The following is a 21,974-nucleotide window of genomic DNA, read 5'->3' as shown; positions in this document are numbered from 1 at the left end:
GTGAAGTGCAGTCCTTTTGAAACAATCCCTCTTCTGTGTATTCCTGTCACTTTAGAATTCCTGCTCTTCTCTCTATGTAATAGAATTTCAATATTTCAGTATACTCAGTATTTGGTTAGATGAGGAGAATTTTACTTAACATTCTGCTGCATTTACATTTCTCCTTTCTTAGAAAGAAACTTGAAAGCCTAACAACCCAACCTATATAAGTAGGAAGTCATTTTTCCCCATGTAACCCAAAAATGAGCCTGATGAATGAGACACATCACCATCACCTGTGTCTGTTTCTTGCTCTACCACTGCTAATACAAAGACCATGAATCTTTCTGAATAAGGTAGCACTGTCTACATGTGGGGAACATGTAGAAGTCTATGGGGAGACATGGCCACAGGAGAGCTCTGTTCTTAACCAAACCTGCCTTAGCAGAAGCATTAAGGTAAAATGGAATATAAATTTCTAGCCTTTTGCTCTGGGATGCTGATACTTAAAAACACAACAGACTATGTTCTTATTTTTGAAGGCAAAGGCAGTGGGAAGGTGTTCACTTTTGGGCTTTTTTTACTTTCTTCATTACTAGTGTTTTAGACACAGCAGGATATGGTGGTGTTTTGGTAGTGAGACTGGGAAAAAGAAAAAAGTGCACTTGAATTTTGAAAGACCTGGAAGAAATTTCTGGAGGCATTTTATGCAGTAAAAATGCTGTCTGTAGCAAATCTGTCTCCTGACTTCTGTGAAACTGAACTTTCTACCCAACACTTTCTTCTTCCTCTAGGGCATCGAGCACATTTTTCTTCTTCTGTAACAGTGCTGCCAGCAGTGCTCTGGGTGCTGAGTTACATGCTCTTATGGGTCAAGTAAACCCCAGCAGAATGCACCTGGCTAACTGTGGCTTGCCCTCATACAAAAAGTGCCACATCTCTCAGTAGTCATTCAGGTTCACTCACTGGTCACCTCCACAGCTGATCTCTTTCCAACCTCTTCACTTCTTCATTCCCTCCTGACTTCCCACTGTGAGCTGACATGCCATCAGTCAAATAATTCCTTGCACCATTAAGCATTTGTCAGTTTACATCTTTCCTATTCAGTTGCTACAGCAAATGAAAAGCTTGGTCTCTGGTTATTCCTATACATAGTTCCCTCTTTATGCGGAAAAAGCTTTTCATACCTTTCCCTTTCAATGTTGATCAGTATGGCTGTATATCCCACATGCATCAATCTCACTTCTTCTGTGAATGATTGTTCTTTAGAATTTGTTCAGGTAAGTTGCTAGTTAATAGGTTTGTGCTATCAAAAGTTTAATTTGGGATGCTGTTTTATCACATAATGTAGCCACGGAAAAGCATTTGGTAAGGATTTGATTTTCTTATATTTTTAGTCTCATAGAAAGAACCCGGGGCTTTAGCCATTCCCAGCACTCAGGCTGGAACAGAGAAGAGGTCAGAGCCAACCCTGATGTCAGCTTATGTAACCCTGTGCAGGAGGCACATTGCCCAGTACCCAGGGGTGTGTGTACAGCTTGTCCCCAGCATTTCCCACATCCCTTGACATTCTGGCCAAATGTGGTCATCTTTTGCCCAGGAATGTTTATATATCCCCTTTTCTCTCATCCTCTGCTTGGCTGTCCTGAAGACGTGTCTCAATCACAAGGGATCCCTCATCATCCTGTCACACCAAGAAATGCTTTCATGGGGGTGGAGGATTATTTTTGAAAGTGGTTTTCCTTTTCAGTATCTGCCTTTTCTATCTCTATGCCAGGCTAGTGATGAACATTTTGAGGAATTCCCAGAGGGAACATTTAGGAAATGGTTTATTCTATTTGCAGAAGTCCTTATTGTTTAAAAAACTTCCACATGCAGTCTTGTTGTCATGTCTCTTTCAATATAATCCCCCTGTGTAAAGAGATTGTTTTCCTTTCTCTCTTCCTCTCTTCTTCTCCCTTCTCCTTGGGTTTCCTATTTTAGACCCTGTACATTTGCACTCTTGTGCTCTTTCTTCAACCTTATTTACTGCCTCCCACTTTATGCAGCTACTGAAATAATTGTAGGTGTTTTGACTATTTAAAGAACTGTTCTTAAATTCTCCTGTGAATTACCAGTAAATTGTCAGTTAGAGATTAGTGCTGGCAACAAGCATTAAGTGACTGGTACTGTAAAATGAAGACTTACTTTTTGTACATTTATTGAGATTTTAGACTATGGATACCTTATGCTGGCATCATTAAAACTCCACAGTGTGTATGTAGAAGCCAGAGATAAAAATCGTGCATGTTTATACAATGTGTTCAGTGTTTTCAGCATTTTGAGATGTAGCAGCAAAGCAAAATTTATTACCTTTGAAGGAGTTTGTATGTTTATCAAATATACTCACTAATCAGAGACAGAAGAAACAGTGATATCTTTATACAAATATGGAATGCCAGATCTTGGAATCAATGGTGTTGGGATTAAGAAGGCATCTTAATTTCTAGTTTTGTTCTGACGGGGTAGCAGCAGAAGAAGCCAGAATGTATTGGCATTGGATGCTAGCTTTACCTACTAGCTAAAATCAGGGCTCCAAAGGCCAAATGAAAGAGATTTCTGGTAACAAAGGAACCTGAAAATCCATACAGCCCTCAGAGGTGCTGGGTGACTGTTGAGCTTTGCCTGACCTTGCATGCTGCTTGTGTAAAAACAGCACCATTATCTGAAGGCACCTCTTGTGGCATGAGAAAAAAAGTACCAATTTACATTTGCAGTGAAAGAAAGAGCTATCTTAAACCATGGCATTGTACAATGAAAAAAACCCAGCTGGTTTCTGCATTCTGTGCAGTAAGCTTGGATATAAAGTATGCTTCCTCTTCCCATAACTCACCTACTAGAACTGGAACTGAAAATTCCTTTTTCTAACAGCCACAACAGCAAAACCAGGCCCAATTATTTTTTTTTTTTCCTAATTTTAAACATGATAAAATGAGATCTGAAATGTTTGCTGCAGGAGTAACAGGCTGCAATATATCAGACTCCTGAAAAATCTGACTATGGTATCCCATCTATGGACCCAAAACCTTCTGGATTTTTTCTTCCCTCTTCCTCCCCCTTCCTTGTTTCTTTGTTTGTCTCATTTTTTCCCCAGATATTTTAATGTATCTGTTAATCATATGGTATGTGTGAGAGGATTCTGGGAAATTCACTAGGTGATGTCTTGCTTTTTAGCACTAACTTGAAGAGTGTTTCCACAAAAAAATCTCTCATAGTTCCTCTAGCCTTCTTCTTTCTGGGATGCAATAATTTCAGCATGTAGGATACTAAATGCTTGCTTGAAACTTCTGTAACTTTTTTTTTTTCATGTCACACTACAGGAGCAAAGCTCAATTACTCTTCAACAGTTTCCCCTTTTTCAAGCTGCATACTTGCTGATATTTTATATGCTTAACTGTCTTCTAGGAGGAAAGCTCTTCCAGTAGTGGAACAGATTCCCTAAGCAGTGGAGAGATTCCACGAAGCCGGTCAGAGGGGACTTTGATTGATGTGGATGACCGGACACCTTCAGACAGCTACAGTATGGCTCTTCTGCTATTTTCTGCTAAGGCTCTCCAGCTAAATTCCTTATTTCTGCAAAACTCTGTGTCAGGCAGGTTGGCAGGAAGAGTTGAAATCTTTAACCTTACATTAACAAAGGCTACTTAGATTAAGTTTACTGGGGGTCAAGGTGGGGAAGAGAAGAGGAAGTTCTTAGCCAAACTAGACAAATTTAGGGTTTTGAGAACATGAAGGCAGGGTAATTTTGAAGTTAGCTCAACTTAAAACCTGGAGTCTTGGAAAAGTCGATTTAATCTCCTTGCTATTTTAACCCCAAAGATGAGAAAACTTTGCCCTCCACAAGGCAGGCATTCTCTTAGCTTCTTGTCCAGTAGCAGATATAACAGCAAGCCTGACACTTGGTGTGTAAGTTGTGGAGCCGGAATTATTTCTTTTCAGACATGCTGCACCCCAGTAATTGTGCTGTTGCCTTGGCGTGAGAAAGTGTCTGTCCTAGTGACTCAGGCTCTGACAGAGATTTCTATTCATATTTTTTCTTGTAGAAACATGCCCTCTAGGATAGGGAAAAACCCCAAACAAAAACCTTATGTTTATTTTGGGTTTAATTAATCTATATTTTTAATATTCAGTACTGATTTGACTGTAATTACATCACAGCACAAGGAAAGATTTTGGCCTATGAGCAGAGACAAAAGAACTTTTCAGTGGGTGCTTGAACAGTACATCCTCCTCTGGTGACCCTGGTCAAGACAGGGTGCTGGAGGAAAAGGAGGCTGCCCCTGGGCTCAATCCCCCTGGCAGCTCACCTGGAAGGCTCTTGTCAAGACAGTGTTAAAGCTTTGTAGGTAGGCAGCTGGCAAACAGGTAAATTCCACCTTGGGTCTTCCAAACTGGGAATTTTCTGGAACCATGGAAAGACTTCATGGCTTTGGCTTTTTATTAGAATTTGAAAAAGGAAACAAAAAGAGAAGTATTAACATTTAATTTTTATTTTTTTTTAATTTTTTTTTTGTGGCTGTATGCACTGTCATGCTTGCATTTGTGCAATATAAAGTAACCTTCGGAATGGAAAGTATTATGGAAAGTGTAATAATGTAAGCTATAGATATGGTGAAAAAATAGGAATAGTGACTTTTCCCTCTAAAATTAAAACTCTTTGCAAGAATGTATAAAGAAGGGATGGTATAACCTCTATATAGAGAGGAAAAATGGCAAAATGAAGTAATAGAAACCCTTAGCATAAAAAGTTGCAGGTATTCCGTTGCAACAAGGGTGAGTCACAATCAACTGTAAACCAGCTTCTCTGAAGAATTGTTATTATAAAATGCAAGAATGTCTTTTCTTCAGAAAAAATAAATATTACTACTAATAATGAGTATTTTTACTAGAAAACATATGTATATATCAGTTATACACCCGTATTTGTCTATTTAAATGCAATCTCAGAAAATTAATAGTTACACAAATATGTCTCTCCAAACGTCAAGTTGTACAAGGTCTCATAAATTATATCAATGATTGTTTTCTAGCGGAAAGATATTATAACTAATTCTACACACATGGAGATAAATTGTAAGAGTGCTGTTATCAATTTATTGCACACGCACTAGCATGAAAGGAATCTTGAATAGTGCATTTATCTGCATTTATCTGTATAGTCTACGGTGTTTGAAAAATGAAACTGTAGTTTAATCTTTGCAAAGAGATAGACACAAAGGAAAGAAATCCAGAGCATTTTGTAAGAGGCCAAAGATTAATGGAATATAATAGTTTGAACCTTATGGAACTTTATCATACTCAATGTCAATTAATAATCATACAAGTTCATAATGATCAACACCTCAAAGAAGATGCTTTACATCCTTCAATACTAATTTGTTATTTAGCGCTAATTTGTTAGCACTCTTTCTATTTAGAAAGATTCTTAATTAAATCAACATTGATACCATTTAAAAACCTGAAGAAGGAACATATACATAGAAATTATCTCTGTGTATTTGAGGAGGAAAATTTAGTCACCTCTTAGTTTAACAGACTATTGGTTTGACATGAATGGAATTTCTCAAGTCTCTGTGCTTTAGGAAATGCTTCTTTTTTTCTTTTAAACAGATACCAATGAAAGTAAACTGGATTTGGATATTGACTGGCCTGGTGTATTCAAACATGCCCAAGCTGTTTCCAAGACTAATCCTTTCTGGAATGAACTGTCGGGATCCAACCCTTTTGTACATGACATAGCTGCTTCCAATAGAAATGAAAATAATAAACGTCTTTCTGTCTTAAAGGAAAAACCTTACTTGTTCTCTAAAATTTCTAGCAATAGGGACTCTTTGGATTCCTCAGGTGATGAGCTGAATATTGATTGTCTCCTTAGAAAGACTTCAGTAAGAAGATCTGGACGATCCAAGAGTGTCTCCGACTTCCTGGATATAGTTGATAACCAAAGATTTAATCCTCACAAGACAGCGCCTCAAAAAACTATAGTTTCTGATATGACATGGCTTCAAAATGACCGCGAAGCCTACAGGATGGCTTGGCTGAGTCACCGACAGCTCACCAGGTCCTGCCTGGATTTAGAAGCCATGAGCCACAGCCCTGGATGGGCACAAACACAAGCTACAGACATTCACGTAGTTTGTAAACTGAACCACGAAGGGGGTTCAGTACAGCTACCTGACTCAGATATCAACATTCATGTCCCTGTGGGTCATGTATCACCAGGAGAATTCCAAGAAGTTGGTTTAAAGGCTATCCTTAACCCTCCATTGTCGTGCAACAATGAGCTGTCCAGCACAGTAAGTCCCCTGATAGAACTTACATTGAGCAACCTCAACACAAGCGAAGCCATTTTCCTAGAAGTGAAAGTTGCGGCTAAAGTGAAGAGCGACCCACTCAGCCAAGTTATGAGTGATATTGTGTGTTTTTTTAGTCTCAACAAAGAAGGACCTTTTAAGAAGCTAGAGAATTGCTATATTTATCAAGATACCATACAAGTGAAGCTAACAGACCTAAGTCATGTGATGTATGCAGTAATTGCTGTACAAGCAAGCAAAATCCAGCCTCCAGCAACTAATGTGTGGGACTATGTCCATAGAACAGTCTCAGTTGGAATTTATGGTCCCAAATATATTCATCCATCTTTTACAGCAGTTTTTACAGTCTTTGGTCATAACTACATTCCAGGAAAACTCACGATTTGTGATATAAAAAAAGGGGGGAAAAGTATGCCTCCTGTGGTGTTTCAGCTGTGGGGAAAGCATACATTCCTACTTGAAAAACTGCAAGATCTAAACATTTCTTTGATATCCTGTGATCCAGACTTTCAAGTAAAAATGGAAGATCAAAGCAAAAATATTAAAAAGGAGGAGTTGAAAACTGGTGAAATGGTGCGCCAACAATTCCTGTTTTCCATGCTTGGATGCAGGGAGATGCATTTCTTTGTTTTCCTTGTTCAGATTAAAATCTTGAAAAGCAGCCAAGTAACACAGTTCCATGTTACAACTCCTGATCCTGCTCCAAAATTAAGTGGAATTATTAATAGGCCAAAACGCCTACAAAACCGCAAAGAAATCAAGTCTGCACCATGGCTTTTGATACCAACAATAAAATATCCAAAGTTTCAAGACAAAACTTTGAGTGTCAATACTTATGGAGTGGCTTTGAAAACTGTGTTACGCCAAAATAAGATTGACTATTTGCTGGAATATTTTAAAGGAGACACAATAGCACTGCTTGGTGAAGATAAAGTTAAAGCCATTGGACAAACTAAAATGAAAGAGTGGTATGTGGGAGTTCTCAGAAAAAAGATTGGTCTTGTACATTGCAAAAATGTAAAAGTGATTTCCAAAGAACAAGCTATGGACACTGCTGATAGTGAGCTAACAACCAGGAATCTTGTTGAACAAATTGCACTGCCTTTCAAAAAATTGACTTATATCTACTCAGTAGTTCTGTCTACAGTATCAGAGAGTGTTTATGACTGGAGAGCTTTAGCTGAGGTGTTGGGATACTCACACATGTCTTTGGATGACTTTAATGAGGCACATATTGATAAAGAATCAGAAAGAGTTGCGCATGTTGTGAAGAAGATGAAGCAAGACTGCCATGCGAACAAAAAAAAAAGACTATTTCTTTATGAACTCATTGTTGTAAGTATTATGAACTCATTGTTGTAAGTATTGCAACACTAACTGGCTTATTGGGAATGAATTGCCAAGAAACTACTCAGTAGTAATGTGGGAACAAGACAAGATTATTCTGTAACCTTGTAGGATCTTTATAACTTGAATATATCACTAAAAGTTGTAGACACCAATAGGTGGAAAACACACACAAACTCTCATAAAGAATAATACTTTGATCAATTAATCCTGAAAAGTCTTCTGTTAATGCTCCAGGAGCTGTATTCCTTCAGTAGGTTGACTAAGATGACTTTTTTTGATTTTTAAATAGTCACGATTGAAATTGTTTTGTCTTTTCTCTTGGTAAATTGCTTTCCTGAGAAATTCACATTCCTGTTTATTAAGTAACATTAATATACTGTGGGAATTCCACTATACATAGTTATAAATAGATATAATCTATATCTATATATCTGTCTATATCTATATATGCATAGATTTTTGTCTATGCTAAGTTGAATGTCTAGCTTATCTTCATATATTTAAAAGGGACATATTGATCCAAATGTTGAGGGCAAGTTTTTCTATCCACACTTTACAACTTCGTAGTCAATGTTGTAGTGGCCTAAGAAGGATATTGCAAGTATTTCAGAATGTATTTTCATGGACCTCCTTTGTAAGACATTGGACAACTTCTGTGTGACTACATACTGCCAAATGGGAGTCAAAAGATTATTCTAATTACTACCAGGTAATAAGTTGCACTATCAACAATCCTAATTCACTTACTGATCTGTGTGCAAATTAATTTGGAATTAATTAATGGTCACTTAATACTCTCCTTGGCTTTGAAAGAAAAATGGTCCAACGTATTAAGGGACAGAAGGTAACTAAATTTCTCATATGAAAATAAAGTATTGCAGAAATGGATGCTTAAAAATTCACATTGTAGCTATTCACTTAAAGCCTGAACTGTAAACCTCAACTGAGTTTACTTCTCATAACTAGTCTATCCCCTTTGAAGTGCTGACAGAAATTTCAGCAGGATTCAGAAAGTTTTGATAGCAGAGGCCACTTAAAATTCTTAAGAGCACATCAAAGTTTGTGGAATAAAACTGATCCTGTGTGAAGTACAGCAAAGTCTGTCATGTCTCATTACAAAAAGGGGAGGGGGACCTAAAGGTGAAACTGTCCAAACTTTTAGCTGAATACAGTGAAACAGAGTTCATTACAAAACAGGGGAAAAGTGGGGCATAATTAGATTAAGCTTATAGAATCATAGGACAGCTTTGGTCAGAAGGCACCCTAAAGATCATTTCGATCCAACCATCCTGTCGTGGGCAGGACACCAACTAGACCAGGTTGCTCAGTGTCCTGTTTTGTGAGATTTATGTATTTTTGCTAGGAAGTACCAATGCAGGTCCTTGTATTTGTAGAGCTAGATATAAATCTAGATGACATCCATGTAATTTTTTAATTCTTTTAAGAAATCTCAGGGTTTTGTGTTTTATACCATTCTTGCTTATCAGAGCAAACACAAACTGAATGAGTTTGTCTCCAGTTTAATGGAATTTTGTACAATACACTGTAGTCAGCTTCTCACTACTCTGTCTACCGAAGTATTATTGTTTGCTGTGAGGATTTTATTGGTTAATACTTTAAAATTAAATCACACGTATATCTGATTTCTGCAGAAATGCTTGATATTTCAGTAGAAATTTGTATCCTAAAAACAAGGAAAATTTTGCTCTTGATCTTTCCCTGAAAACCTCAACAGTTTCAGTGGAATATTTTGGTGTTAATTTGAGAAGAAAAATACCCAACATTTATTTTTCCCATTAGCTCTTATCCAAACAAAGGAGAATGCAACATATTTCAAGATTTTGCTCCTTCAACCATTTTAATTTGAGTGTTATTAAATGCTTATTTGGCAAGGAGGAGGGGAAATTTTCATGTTTGCATTTCTCCTCAGTGACCAAAAAATTATTAGTTCTGTGGGAGGAGTAAATCAAAAGGTGCTGGCCAAAGTGATCAGTGATTTTCCATATAAAGCCCTAGGTGAAGGACCACACCTTAGTATAACAGTGCTTTAACTTAATTTTAAAGCTAATTTCATACTTCTAAGAAGCTTTTTGCTTTTTTTTGTCCAAAATATTTTTGTTGGAGAAGTATGTTTTTCTTTCAGGATCTGTAAGCTTGGCAGGACCCATTTGATACTGGAATGCTGAAGCAGCTGAATGCCAGCTTGATTTTTTTCTAAAGCTTGTGGACAGTTTTCCTCTGAAAGTGTTGGCAACACCATTTTGTAGAAAAAAACCCCACACATTTGTGAGAACACAAAAGTAAAAAAAAGTCCCGTTTGCGTAGAAATGCAGAATAGTGCTATAAAATTAAATTAGAATGTTCTGTTTGTAATTACTGGTGAAGAATCACTAATGAAAATCATTGTTGCAGGCGCTTTTGAAAATAGATTGCCAGGGATTAGTGGCACGTCTTACCCAGGACACCATCATCTTGACTTCAGCTGTCAAGCTTGGCAAAGGCTGGCGGGAGCTTGCGGAGAAGCTAGCCCGACTCACAAAGCAGCAAATAGAGGCTTATGAAGTGCCCCACCAGGGGAAAAATGGAGCAGTGGCTCTGGAGGTAAGGGTCTGGTGTAGCAGCTCATGAACATTTCCTCCTCTGCACAAACACAGCCAGGGGCCTTCCTTCTTCCTTGTTTTGCAGCCTTCTTTCCTTTTGCGCTTTCCAGTGAAGGTCTCAGTTCCTGCCTTGAGCTTCAGGGCTGGGTTCAATCCTTTTTTATTGTCCTGTCCACTTGTTAACCTTACTCGCACCTCTACTGTCATTTCAGACACAGTGAGGAAGACCAGCCAGTCCTTGCAAGAGCCACTTCTAATCACACTCTGTACTTCCACAAAAAGGAAGCTGACTTCTATCATTAGTACTTTTCTGTGCCACTGTAACAGTTGTTATCAATTAGCTTACGTAGCATGAGAAGAGGTTGGAAGCCCTGACACCAATTTTACTTCTGATGTATGAATGTGGCAAATCTACGCTTTATGTTTATAGTTTTTCAGGTAGATCATGACTTTTTTTTTCCCCTTTGTAAAGCATTTTTCTTATACAGGTTTGAGCTCTGTATAAAAGTCAATTTATCCTCTCAGATCTAATTTAGTGGATACACATCTAAGGAACAATTTAGGTGTCTAATTAGCTCTCTAGTGCCATTCAAGGTGACCAGAAATACTCATGGCATCCATGTAATGTCAGATATGCCACAAGACTTGGGGTGGATGGATCCTTGTCCATCGGGCTGAGCTGAGGGTCAGCCTCTGCCCCTGGCACACCTTTGCCTGGGCAACCAAGTTACTTCCCACCCTTCTCTAACACCAAAGCATGCAGCAATTCCTTTTCTTTCCCACAGTTATGGGCCAATGACTTCTAGGTTCCAGACTGGTTTTTACTCTGAAAACACCTTTTTTATGAGCATTGCTGAATGATCTTTCTGACTTGAGAGTTTACATTCAGGCTTGACTCTGCCTATATCATCATCTCCTGATTATTGCAGGTAATGTACATGATCCAGACTGCATTCCCTATTTTTCACCTCTTTGTGTGAGAGGAATTGCTATTTCCCATTCACAGGTTCACAACTACTCAAGATAATTTTTTTCTTCCTTTTCTTATTTCCCTGTATCTGATTCTTCTTATTCCCTGTCAAACATATTCTCATTTCCACTGTCTGAATCCAGTGAATCTGTCATCTTGTTTTCATCTGCTTGGTGATAACTATCAAGATATTTCTGCTCTAATCATGAACTACTACCTATTACTCCTTTTGAATGCTCTGCCCTCCCTCCCCAATCAATATTTGATCAAAATTCTATGTGTTTACTCATGTGCTTCTGCACTTTTCAACAAAATTGTCTCCATAATTGTTGTTTGCAATCACTGCCTCCTTCTCAGATCCAGTTTTTCTCTTTGAGCTATTTTGCATATTTTTTTTCTGTTCTGGGTACTTAAGTCTGGATGCACCTTTCTCCAATTGTTTCTCATAAAATTATCAGCCTTTTCAATCCCATATTTATTCTCTTGTTTTTTTGTTTTTTACTGTTAGGCACTGGCTTGCCTGATTTCCTACACTTTTGTTCTAGTTACTCAGCTTTCTGTGTTTGGCTAACAACCCCCCAGCTTTCTACAGAAGGAATTATTGACATGAACAACATACAACTCTGCTGGTCTCCACTTTATTTGGGAGTGTTTCCCCTTAGATAACAGACAGTAGAAATAAAACAATCTTAAAACTGTTTTTCCAGCATCATAGCTATTTATTTTTATATATTAAGAAAATTTATAAATAAACATTTACTTCACTTTAAATAGGTTTTGATTTTCCATTAAGCCTATCTTCTACCTCAGACACCCTACCCATTTGTTTTCAAGAATTTTTTGCATTATACTTATGGCAAACCACCAAGAGAATTCTCTGCCTTTCAGTGACAATGTCTGCTGACAAAACACAGTGCAGTCAAATTCATCATAATTAAAAGCCCATAATACAGTACACTATATTTTCAGAGAAAATTCAACAAGCAAAGATCAGAATTTTGCTGTATTTCTGTGTCATTTCTCGAGGATTATATTTGGCCTATGAAAGGTTTATTGGTTTGTTCATGTGGGTGTGAGTTCAAAGCACAAGGCTTCTAGCACTCGTGTCTTGTGTGATCACAATGTGTCCCCCACTGTCCTCTGAATCTAATCTACATCTCAGTACTTTCTAGCAAACATCACTGCTTTCTTCTGGCCTCTAGACTTTTCTGTTGATAGTAGTAGTTGGCCTTAAAACCTGAAACCCAACCAAGTTGGGGGAGGTTAATAAGTTTTGACTAATTATTAAGGATTGTATGAATTATGAGGATTAGTTCATTCCCCATCAAGGATTGTTCCATCATCAGGAGGACTGATTGGTTGAAAAATGCTTCTGCTTTTAAACTTCCTATTTTTCTTGGTGGGAGAAATCTTGCAGATGATCCCAGAGGTAACTTGAGGTACATACAATTGGTGTGTAGATTATGAAGTGTTTTGCATCAGTAAATTCCAAATCAGTTTGCAGTGGATGTAGGTATCATTATTGCATACTCAGCAGAGGGAGTGGAAAAGACGGAAAACTCATGCACACAGCTGAGATGAGACTTGGCCAGGATGCTGCAGTGATTTAATATTTTTCCTGAGATGCTGCTTTGATAAAATTCAGGAATGCTGAGTCAGTTCACACATTGCACTAGAGTATGTGGATGTGTAGAGGAATCTGCATTAGAACCACTGCTATGTTTGCAGGATTAGTTTAATGTGATGAGTGTGTACATTATTGCTGAGTTAATTGTGCATCAATAGTGACCAGTTTGTAAAGCTTTTGGTCTCTACGTTCCCCTTTTTCTTCTCCTCTTTTGTCTTAGGTTAAAAAAAAACAAAACTAAACAAGACAGTTGTGAGAGATTAGACAAAAACCAACGTTTGTATTTAAGATATTTTAGCCAATTGTCTTATTAAAATGTCAGACTGACCTTCAGCATAAGTCAAACCTAACACATTTTCATGTTCATCTATTCACATTCTAGTGAAGACAGAAGACTGTACCCTCATTCTTTTAATATCCTGGTCTAACAGGAATGTAAGAAAAGGAAGAAAGACACCCAGAAAATACATAGCCAGTAACAGAATTTCAGGAGATACCAGATTCTCTTGTAAGAGATACCAGCTTCTCTTGTTGTCTACTTTGGCTATCAAGCTAAAAATAAGAATACAAAAACTTTCTGGTCCCAGCATAAATACAACAATGGTGACTTGCTTTAGTTCATTAAAATATGTTAGAATATCTAATATTTACAGGAGGACATTAAAAAATCACTTTCAACTTAGCCTCTCTAAAAAAGCCTGAAAGAATTCATCAATCTCCTTCTTCCCACCTACCACCAATGTACTTTTCTCCTTCTGCAACCTCATGGTTATGACTTAAGATAGACTTGCTTAAAGGAAAAAGTAGGCACCATTCGTTTGGGTTAATGATGATACCTTTCTCTCTTGTAGACCTAAAATGAAAAAATTCACTGAAAGCATAGGCACTTTTTTATTACTTAAATTCAAGGCACAAAGTAGAATAATCAGACTGTGAGACAGTAAGTTTAGACTAGATTAGACTAATTAGACTGTGGGGCTGTAGGTTTTTTTTTTTCCATTTGGGTATGGCAGCAGAAGTTGAGAGAAATGTTTACAGAAACAATGACAGAATCAGTCTTGGGCAAGCTGAAAGATCTTAGCCCAAAAATATGGAGAAAAGTTCAGAACTATGAGCAAAGAAATTCTTCTCCTACTCAGTTCCTCCAGGGATCAAATAAATAAAGCTTAAAGCAATGAAGCAAAGCTTTATGTTGTGTACTGTTTATAAATTAATAAGATAATATTGAGGAAATAACCAATTTCCTTCAGAATTATCCTTCACAGTCATAAAATAAAAACTGGCTTTTTGATGAAAGAGGAAAATATGCTTAAAAAATCTCAACTTCCTGATCACTTTTGTGTGTATATAAATATACACATAAACATATACATACATATATATATATATATATGTATCAATGCACAGTCATCAGTCCATATACATTTATAACTATGCATAAGTATGTTCCTGTTAAAACAGTGAATGACAGAACCTCTAAGGAGAGTCATGGGTTTCTTCGTACATTTGTGCATCATCCCTGCAACCATTAACTCAACTGCTGTTTGCAAAACCTTTATTGCCAATGAGGAGAGGGAACCAGAATTTTGATGGCCCAAGTAACATTTGGAAAAGCAGTAGCTGGGAAAATAATTATTTTGTTTTTTAACTGAGCAAATTTACTCAGCACTTTGAAAGATAAAAGTCCAGCTTAGTATCTGATTCATGCTGCTATAACTTAACTAATGTCATTAGACCAATGAAAAATTACACCTGTTAAGGATCTGCTCCATTTGTTTGGCATAAACCAAATAAATTGTAGTTTGAAAAACAAAAAACAACTGGTAACTAATCCTTCTATTTCCTTTGTTTCTTGAAGGAAATTCTTAAAATTTTATGTCCTGATTAAAAAATCATAAATAATGATAATGATAAAAGCTTTTGACTTGCCTGTTTTAGAGTGTTTGGGTGCTTTCTCCCTGTTTTGAAAATAGATTTTACAGATAAATCATGTTAAACTCATAGTATCATTAAGGTTGCAAAAGACGTCTAAGATCAGCTATCTGATAATATCAGATTATCTAGATCAACTGTTAACCCAGCACTGCCAAATCCACCACTGAACCATGTCCCTAAGTACCAACGTGTCCTTTAAATACCTCCAGGGATGGTGACTCAACCACTTCCCTGGGCAGCCTGTTCCAATGCCTGACCTACCTTTCAGTGAGGAATTTTTTCCTAATATCCCTTCTAAATTAATTAAGGGGACTTCATTCTGCTCCCCATCCTTGTTTTCCAGCTCAATAGAATGGATACCCAGAGAGCAACTGGGCTGGAGAGGCAAGGAAGGCATTAAGTACCTCAACCTTTCCCTCATCCTTTGTCATAATGTTCCTCTCTGTATCCAATAAAGGTTGGAGATTCTCCTTAGCCTTCCTGGTGATGCTGATGTCTTTCAAGAAGCATTTTTTGTTGTCTTTTATGGCAGTAGCCAGATTAAGTTCCTGCTGCTGTTGTCAGGGAACATTTCTGAAAGGTAAAAAGCGTGCTTAAAATTTCCAGGCTAAGTAGAGGGACAGTAGGATGTTGATTAATGGAGCAGTAACCATCAAAAGCACAACCAAATAGGGAAACTGTTGCTGGGTATATGCATTGCAAAAGATCAAAAGTATTTTCCTTCCACTCTTGTTCTTTGACTTATAGTTTCAGACAAGGATCTATTTTGACTTGGTGATAATCATCTGGATGAAGAATTTATCTATTATTTACCTCTCTGAGAATTTGAGACTTTCAGGGACATAATGTAAATGAGATTACTGGAGTTTTTATATCAACATGCCTCTTTTTATAAAGCATTTCAGCATGTCTAGTGATTAAAAACTTATTTTCTCTTCTCTTTTTTATGACTTTTCAACTATTTAGCTTTTTTTTTTTTCAATAATTAAATTTCTGCCACTAAATCTTTTTTGTCCCCTTTATTTCCAGATGATGTGGAAACCTGCATATGACTTTCTCTACACTTGGGCTGCCCATTATGGAGATGGTTACAGGGACGTCTTACAAGACCTGCAATCAGCCTTGGATAAAATGAAAAACCCAGTAACAAAACAGTGGCGAGAGTTAACTGGAGCTCTGATTCTTGTGAACTGCATGGAGGTGTTAAGAGCAAGTGCCTTCTCCAAAATGGAGGAAGAGTAGATGGCCAAAGTATGTTTTTGGAAAATCTGTTTGGAAACTATACCCCTGTTTAGAGTTTGTGTACATTTATGTCTCAGTGATACTTGTAGAGCATGACAGAATGAAGTTTGCTTTAACTGAGTTGATGTTTGGCCTAGCCCTGTGGTTCACAACTACAGATTTCCAGAGCATGCTAGTGGCTTCTGAGTAAGTAAGACAAGAATGGGGGATTAAACTAATGAGGTCAACAAAAATGACTTGTATTCTATGGGGTACTTTCTAAAGGGAGCTGTTTCTGATTGCACTGACTTCTATGCAGAGCTCAGTTTTAAAAACAGAACTGCTCATGGATGAGTTCAGCATGTGGGGCCTAGGTTTACATTGTTTTCAGTGAAGTATTAAAATCTAAATATTTAATACATTTAATATTTGGTGCTCAAACCCCTCAACTCTAAGTCAGTGGGTGCAGGTTAGCCTACAAAAAAAACTTTAAGATTCTTTCATCCTCAACTGGGACAAAACTAATCTTATTGTCTCACAACACAGGAATTCAAAGATTCCTGGAAAAATAGGTGTGTGCCGCAAATACTCAAAAAATAGGTGTATAGTGCACTTTTCCAAAACAACTTCTGGTATCTATTTTAAAGACTGGAAGAGAGAAGATAAAATCTCAAAAATGTTTGGTTTTGATTTATTTGTTGATGTAACTCAACAAGTTTCTGTCTCTTTTTGCATTTTTGTTAGTTTATATTTCTGCAATTTTTTTCTACATTCTGCTGAATGGAAATTCCAGAAAATTCTGGAAGCCTTCTTTATGTACACTGTCCATTCCTCTGATCATTTGAGTAGTCCTTCTCCATTGCTTTTAAATAAGTAGACAGGGAAAGGAGACTTTGTAGGTACAAAGGCTGGAAACAATTCATACCTGCATCTGTTGATTGCTATCTTCTACCTCACTGGATATGGGAGATGACTATTATTTTCTCAAAAAATGTTAACAGTGGGGTGCTTTTAAGATTAATTTAATTTATTTATGGAGCAATTAATTATAACTAGTCATATGTTCTAAAAAGAACCCTGCTTAGATGCTATCAGTAAAAATCTCTCAATTATTGAGTAGTATATATTGCAAGTATAGAAAATACAGCCTGAATAATATTTACAGGCTGACCAAATTTTTTAACCTTTTTTTTTAACATATTAAATATATTTTTAGTAAAGTGGTAGATCTAAAAGGTTAAATCCATTTTGAGGTCCTTTGAAATTCAGAAACATCAGCAAATACTCATGACAACCACTTGAAAAGAAAATTGGCATTCTGCCATCATTTGTGGTTGACAAGACAAAGCCAAATTCCTTCAGGAATATCACAAAACAGCACTTTAGTCCAGAAACTGCTCTTCCTCTGTTGTCTTAGTTCATTTTTATTAAGGGAGGATTTGTGATTCTAAAATAAAACTACATTTAGACATTTTTTTCCCCTCTCCTTTCCCCTAACCTTTTCCTTTTCTACTTTTATTAAGTTTTCCCAAAGTACCTATCCAGAAGGAGTCTGAGGAAGGAGTACTTGCCCAATGAATTTACCAAGTAATAGGTAAATTCATTCACCAGAAGATCTTCCAGCATTAGGGCATTGACTGAATTAGCATGCAATTTATCTGGCTTCAGAGGACTTGCCCTTGGTTTGCAAGACAGTGAGGAATTCAGACCACAGAGCACTATCTGCTATTGCTGATCAAGGAAAGGTGGAGAGAAAGGAGTCAGATTATCAAAGCTCCCTGTTGTGTCAGGTGCCAGCACCAATTTTATATCTTTTCCCACACAATTTTAAGAAGACATCTAGAGAAAATATAAATTTGTCTTTTGGTCTGCACTTCAGTGCAGAGCCAGCTTGTGCTTCCTCCTGGAGGTAGTGAAGCCCCCCAAAAGATGAGAAAGTAGGTTGTCCTACTCTTTGATGCTGCTAGGTAACAAAAGTGTATAAAATACATTAATAGACATCTTTATAGGTAAAAAGACACGCGCAAATATTAAAATATAAAATATTGAAAACTACTACATACTCCCTGAGAATTTTTTTTAGGTTTCCCAGATTGCTTCTGCTTTCACCTTACACCCTGTTCATAGCAGACTGTGAAACTTGAACATGATTTTGTAGTAGTGCAAGGGGCCATACACCAGATCAAATTAAAACCTCAGGGAAATATAGTTTTTGCTCTGTCAGGGATGAAATACCAGAAGATATCACAAAGCAAATCTTTCAGCTTCACTAGGTTGTCCTAATATCTGCTTTTCATGCATACAGCAGGCTATGTTCCTTTGCTTAAAGTCCTGTTAAGTAAATTTTTTAAACTTTTTTCTTTCATTTTTTCCCCTCTTTTGTTAACCTGGCTGCAACAGCTAAACAACTCAGCTTACATCTGTTTCTGAAGATGTGCTTCCATCCCTTTTTTGCACATCTTAATTTCTTTAGTAAATGTGTGTTTACTCTCTTTTTCAACAGGACATTTCGTTGTGCAGTCCTTAATTTCTCTATTATGAATGTTAGTCAAAAGAGTGGGAAAAGCTACCAGAAGCAAAATGGCAAAAGTCTACCAAAGTGGCAAAAGTCTACCAAATATCAAATATAAAGGACAAGCTGCCCAGAGTCTTTGAAGCTGAAGGAAAATCCATCCTGAGAAGGAAGTCAGTGGTCATGGTCTCAGGAAGAGAACTCAGGGACCAGAGGCTGCTGCCTCTCTCATGGCCAAGCCCTTTCTTTGCTCTGAAAGTCTTTTCTGTCTTGAACAAGAGTTGAATTTGGCGCAGCAAATTTAGCAAATATTGACTCAGTGAGTCAGTGTTCTCCTTAGCTTGCAGAATTATGCAACTGGTCCTCCAAGCATATTTCTTTAAAAGGAAATTTATATCTGCCTGTAGCTGTGCTGTATTCCAGGGCCTTTGACTGCTGGTTTTGGTTGCTAATTGCACTCCCGTTTTCCCTTTAAGCTTCTGCTCATATGAATGAAATGTGCACTCGTGCAAAATTCTGTTTACTTTAGCAGCCCACACTGGATATATTTTAAAAAAAAAAGGTATTAAAACCTCATATTTTATTTTGTGGTCTAGTATTCAAAACCACAAAATGCCAGCGCGGAGTGAAAGCAGCTGCACTCAACAGCAACACACAGCTTGGAGCACATGGCTTAGGTAAACACACTCTGTTCTTGACCTTTTCTCTTTTCCTCCCACCCTGTCAAGAGAGAGCAGCTTTCCCATGAGCTTGTACACATACTTTCTTGGGTTTCTTCAAAGTGAGATGCAATTAACAACTCCTTGGGAGGAGACAAGGAAAAATACCAGCCGCTGGTCCTTGCCTTAAATGACCCTCTGTTTCCAGGTTTCCTAATTTTCTTTGTGTAGAAAACAGCTATGTCAGCCAGTTCCATTTCCCTTTGAAGCTGTAAGCAGAAAACCCCCCCACCTTCCTCCATCCTTCTGACCTCTGAATAGGTGTTTCTTAAGCAAATGAGCAAATGAAATTTCTGAGTGCATCTGTTGCTTTACGATTTCACCTACCCATGAAAGCTGGAATCATGGTTCCCCTTGGTTGAGCCAGCACCTGAGTGGGGCAGACACCTTCCACCATGGTTAGTGGCAAAGAAAACCTGTCACTCATACTAAAAATGCTGGTTTTTTGGTGAAGTTGGAAGCCACTCATCTTGCAGTGCAGAGGCTTCATGCCGTTCAATGACAGTGCAGTGACATATTTCTGAATTAATAACAGTCAAGGCTGGAGAGAAAAGGCTAATTATTCACCCCCGGAAGTTCCAGCCCTCCAGTTCGGTTTGGGGAAGGGCTCAGTTTCTTAGGTTTCTTTTGCTTTTTTTGGATAGCAGAGGTTTAGAGAAGGAAAAGGAAGTTTCTTTTAAAATGTAAGTAGAAGGCTACTCCCCAAGTCAGGCTCTGGGCAGCAGGCTGAATGCCAGGACCAAGCTACACGTTATGAAGTGTTCTTATGGAATAGTCTAGCGAAGGAAATTGGAGAAGGCACCAGCCATCTTTCTTCCTACTGAGAACAAAAAATGTGGAGAAGCGGGCAAGTAGTTATCACGTGATTTTTTCATGAAAAAGACTGTTTTTCACAAATCCTTTCTGTAAACCTAAGCTGTGGGGAAAACCAACACTAAGCAGTTCCAAAGGAGCAACTCAACTTTGTTGTGTTGAGCTGACTCTAAAGACCTACTCCTAAAGGATCTCTGGGCTCAGTAAGTGATCCAGCTGACAATGACCTACTAAATAACAAAGGCAATTGTGTAGAACTTCAGATAGCAATGCAGTATTCCCATCTAAATCCAGGGATCCTGATTTTTCATTATCTAGCAGCTTGTTCAGCTATGGACAGCTGTACCAAACAGGAATATAAAGCTATGCTGTTTTGTTGTGTTTGTGTCATAGATACGAAGATTTCCTGTGAAAAGATGGGAATAAAATAGAGAGCAAAGGGTTGTATTTCCCACCATTCCCAGGAACAGAATGTAGCAAATTATATTCTTCACATTAGTGTGGGACACCAACCATTAAATTCTCTGGCAATGCCCTAGAACAATTGTAGATATGTAAAGAAAATGTTAGTCTAGCGTGAGTGATAACCACTGCACTTAATAGTTTTGTTGCCAATAAATATCTGCAGACACTATGGGATGTTCAAATAACTTGTGATTACTCTTAGTACAAAAAGCACCATTTTCTGTTTCTTGCCAATGTATATATATATGTATATAATCTATTTTTTTAGCTTACAGTATATATTTTTAAACAAAATAAACAAAATTATATTGTCCACTGGAAAACCTTGTGAATTTTATTTTGGTTTTGTAAGACTAAGAAGAACAGAGGACGAGGACATGAGGTGAGAGATAATGGTTCTGTAAATACCAGGAAATGAGCAATGTCTTTATACACATTTCTCTTCATTTTTAAATCCTGTGTGTTAAAAAGATGAATGCACACTCCTTTGACTGTGTTCATAAGCAAAAGTAATTTGCTGATATTGCTTCCAGAAACAGAATTATCTCACTCTTGAGAAGAGGGCAGTCTGTGGACGTTGCAGTGGAAACCAGACCTTCTCACAAGAATACGCTTTCAATTTATTTTTCTTTTTTTTGTTGGAGAATCTTGAATGCAAGCTCAAAAAGATAAATCCTCATTTGAAAAGGACATGCAAAACTAACACAGGCATCTGAATGTTCCATAGAAAGAAATAATAGTGCTGATTAGTTTTTAAATTGAATTTTTATTTCGGTTTTCTCAAATCAAATTCTTATGATCCTTTCAGTATAAGTTGGACCAGAACACAGTCTTAAGGACAGGAATATATCTTAAATCCTAAATTTATAGTTAGGATTTAAATTTAAATCTATGCATCAGGAGTTACTGTATGAACTGAAAGGTCAATTTACATATCTGTTCAAAATCTCAGGTTTTAAAATGTAAATGAAATGGCCTGGCAGGAATAGGGATGGCAGCACAATAGTCCCAGGAGAGCAGACAAAGAAGAAGTGTGTTCAGCTCCACTCCACAACTTCAGAGCCTTTAACATTATGTTTGTGTCAAATTCAGTACAAGATCTAAAAGGCAGCCTTGTCAAATACAATACCCTGAGAACAATGGGAATCCGGAGTGACAAGGGGGAAGGGAATATGCAATGACTGCTCAGTTTGTCTCATAAGAATGAAGTTATCAGGCAAGGAGTTTAAAAATAAGCAAAAGTACCCTTTCATACAATGAGGAATTGGGGAATATGTTGTTATGGGATATTGCTGAAGGCAAAATCATACACGGGTGCAAAAGAAAACCAGTCAAATTTAGAGAGAAAAAAAAAGTGCCTAGTGGATGTGGTTTGTCTACAGCCACCAACTTCATATAACACAGAATTGGATACTGAAGATGCAGCAGGG

The 21,974-nt window shown here is 37.4% G+C and overlaps 1 protein-coding gene across 1 annotated transcript; it reads left to right on the top strand.

Moving 5' to 3' along the window:
* Nucleotides 1-1,190: 1,190 nt before the first annotated feature.
* MACC1 (MET transcriptional regulator MACC1) lies at nucleotides 1,191-20,852 on the top strand. The gene is made up of 6 exons (XM_058831055.1): nucleotides 1,191-1,259; nucleotides 3,424-3,538; nucleotides 5,629-7,667; nucleotides 10,095-10,283; nucleotides 15,844-16,065; nucleotides 18,539-20,852. The coding sequence occupies exons 1-5, from the start codon at nucleotides 1,191-1,193 to the stop codon at nucleotides 16,054-16,056; spliced, it is 2,625 nt and encodes an 874-aa protein (XP_058687038.1). The 3' UTR covers nucleotides 16,057-16,065; nucleotides 18,539-20,852.
* The last annotated feature ends 1,122 nt before the right edge of the window (nucleotides 20,853-21,974 follow it).

This window comes from Poecile atricapillus, chromosome 2 (genome assembly GCF_030490865.1).
Source record: "Poecile atricapillus isolate bPoeAtr1 chromosome 2, bPoeAtr1.hap1, whole genome shotgun sequence".
Taxonomy (NCBI): Eukaryota; Metazoa; Chordata; class Aves; order Passeriformes; family Paridae; genus Poecile; species Poecile atricapillus.
The sequence above is the reverse complement of the archived record's forward strand: the minus strand, read 5'-3'. Positions and strand labels throughout refer to the sequence as shown.

What these genes read in the sequence shown, in the direction of transcription:
- MACC1 (XM_058831055.1), top strand. Translation starts at nt 1,191, where the DNA reads ATGGCTGTATATCCCACATGCATCAATCTCACTTCTTCTGTGAATGAT. An exon ending in GACACCTTCAGACAGCTACA is followed by an intron (nt 3,539 to 5,628) that starts GTATGGCTCTTC and finishes TCTTTTAAACAG; the next exon opens with ATACCAATGAAAGTAAACTG. An exon ending in ATGGAGCAGTGGCTCTGGAG is followed by an intron (nt 10,284 to 15,843) that starts GTAAGGGTCTGG and finishes CTTTATTTCCAG; the next exon opens with ATGATGTGGAAACCTGCATA.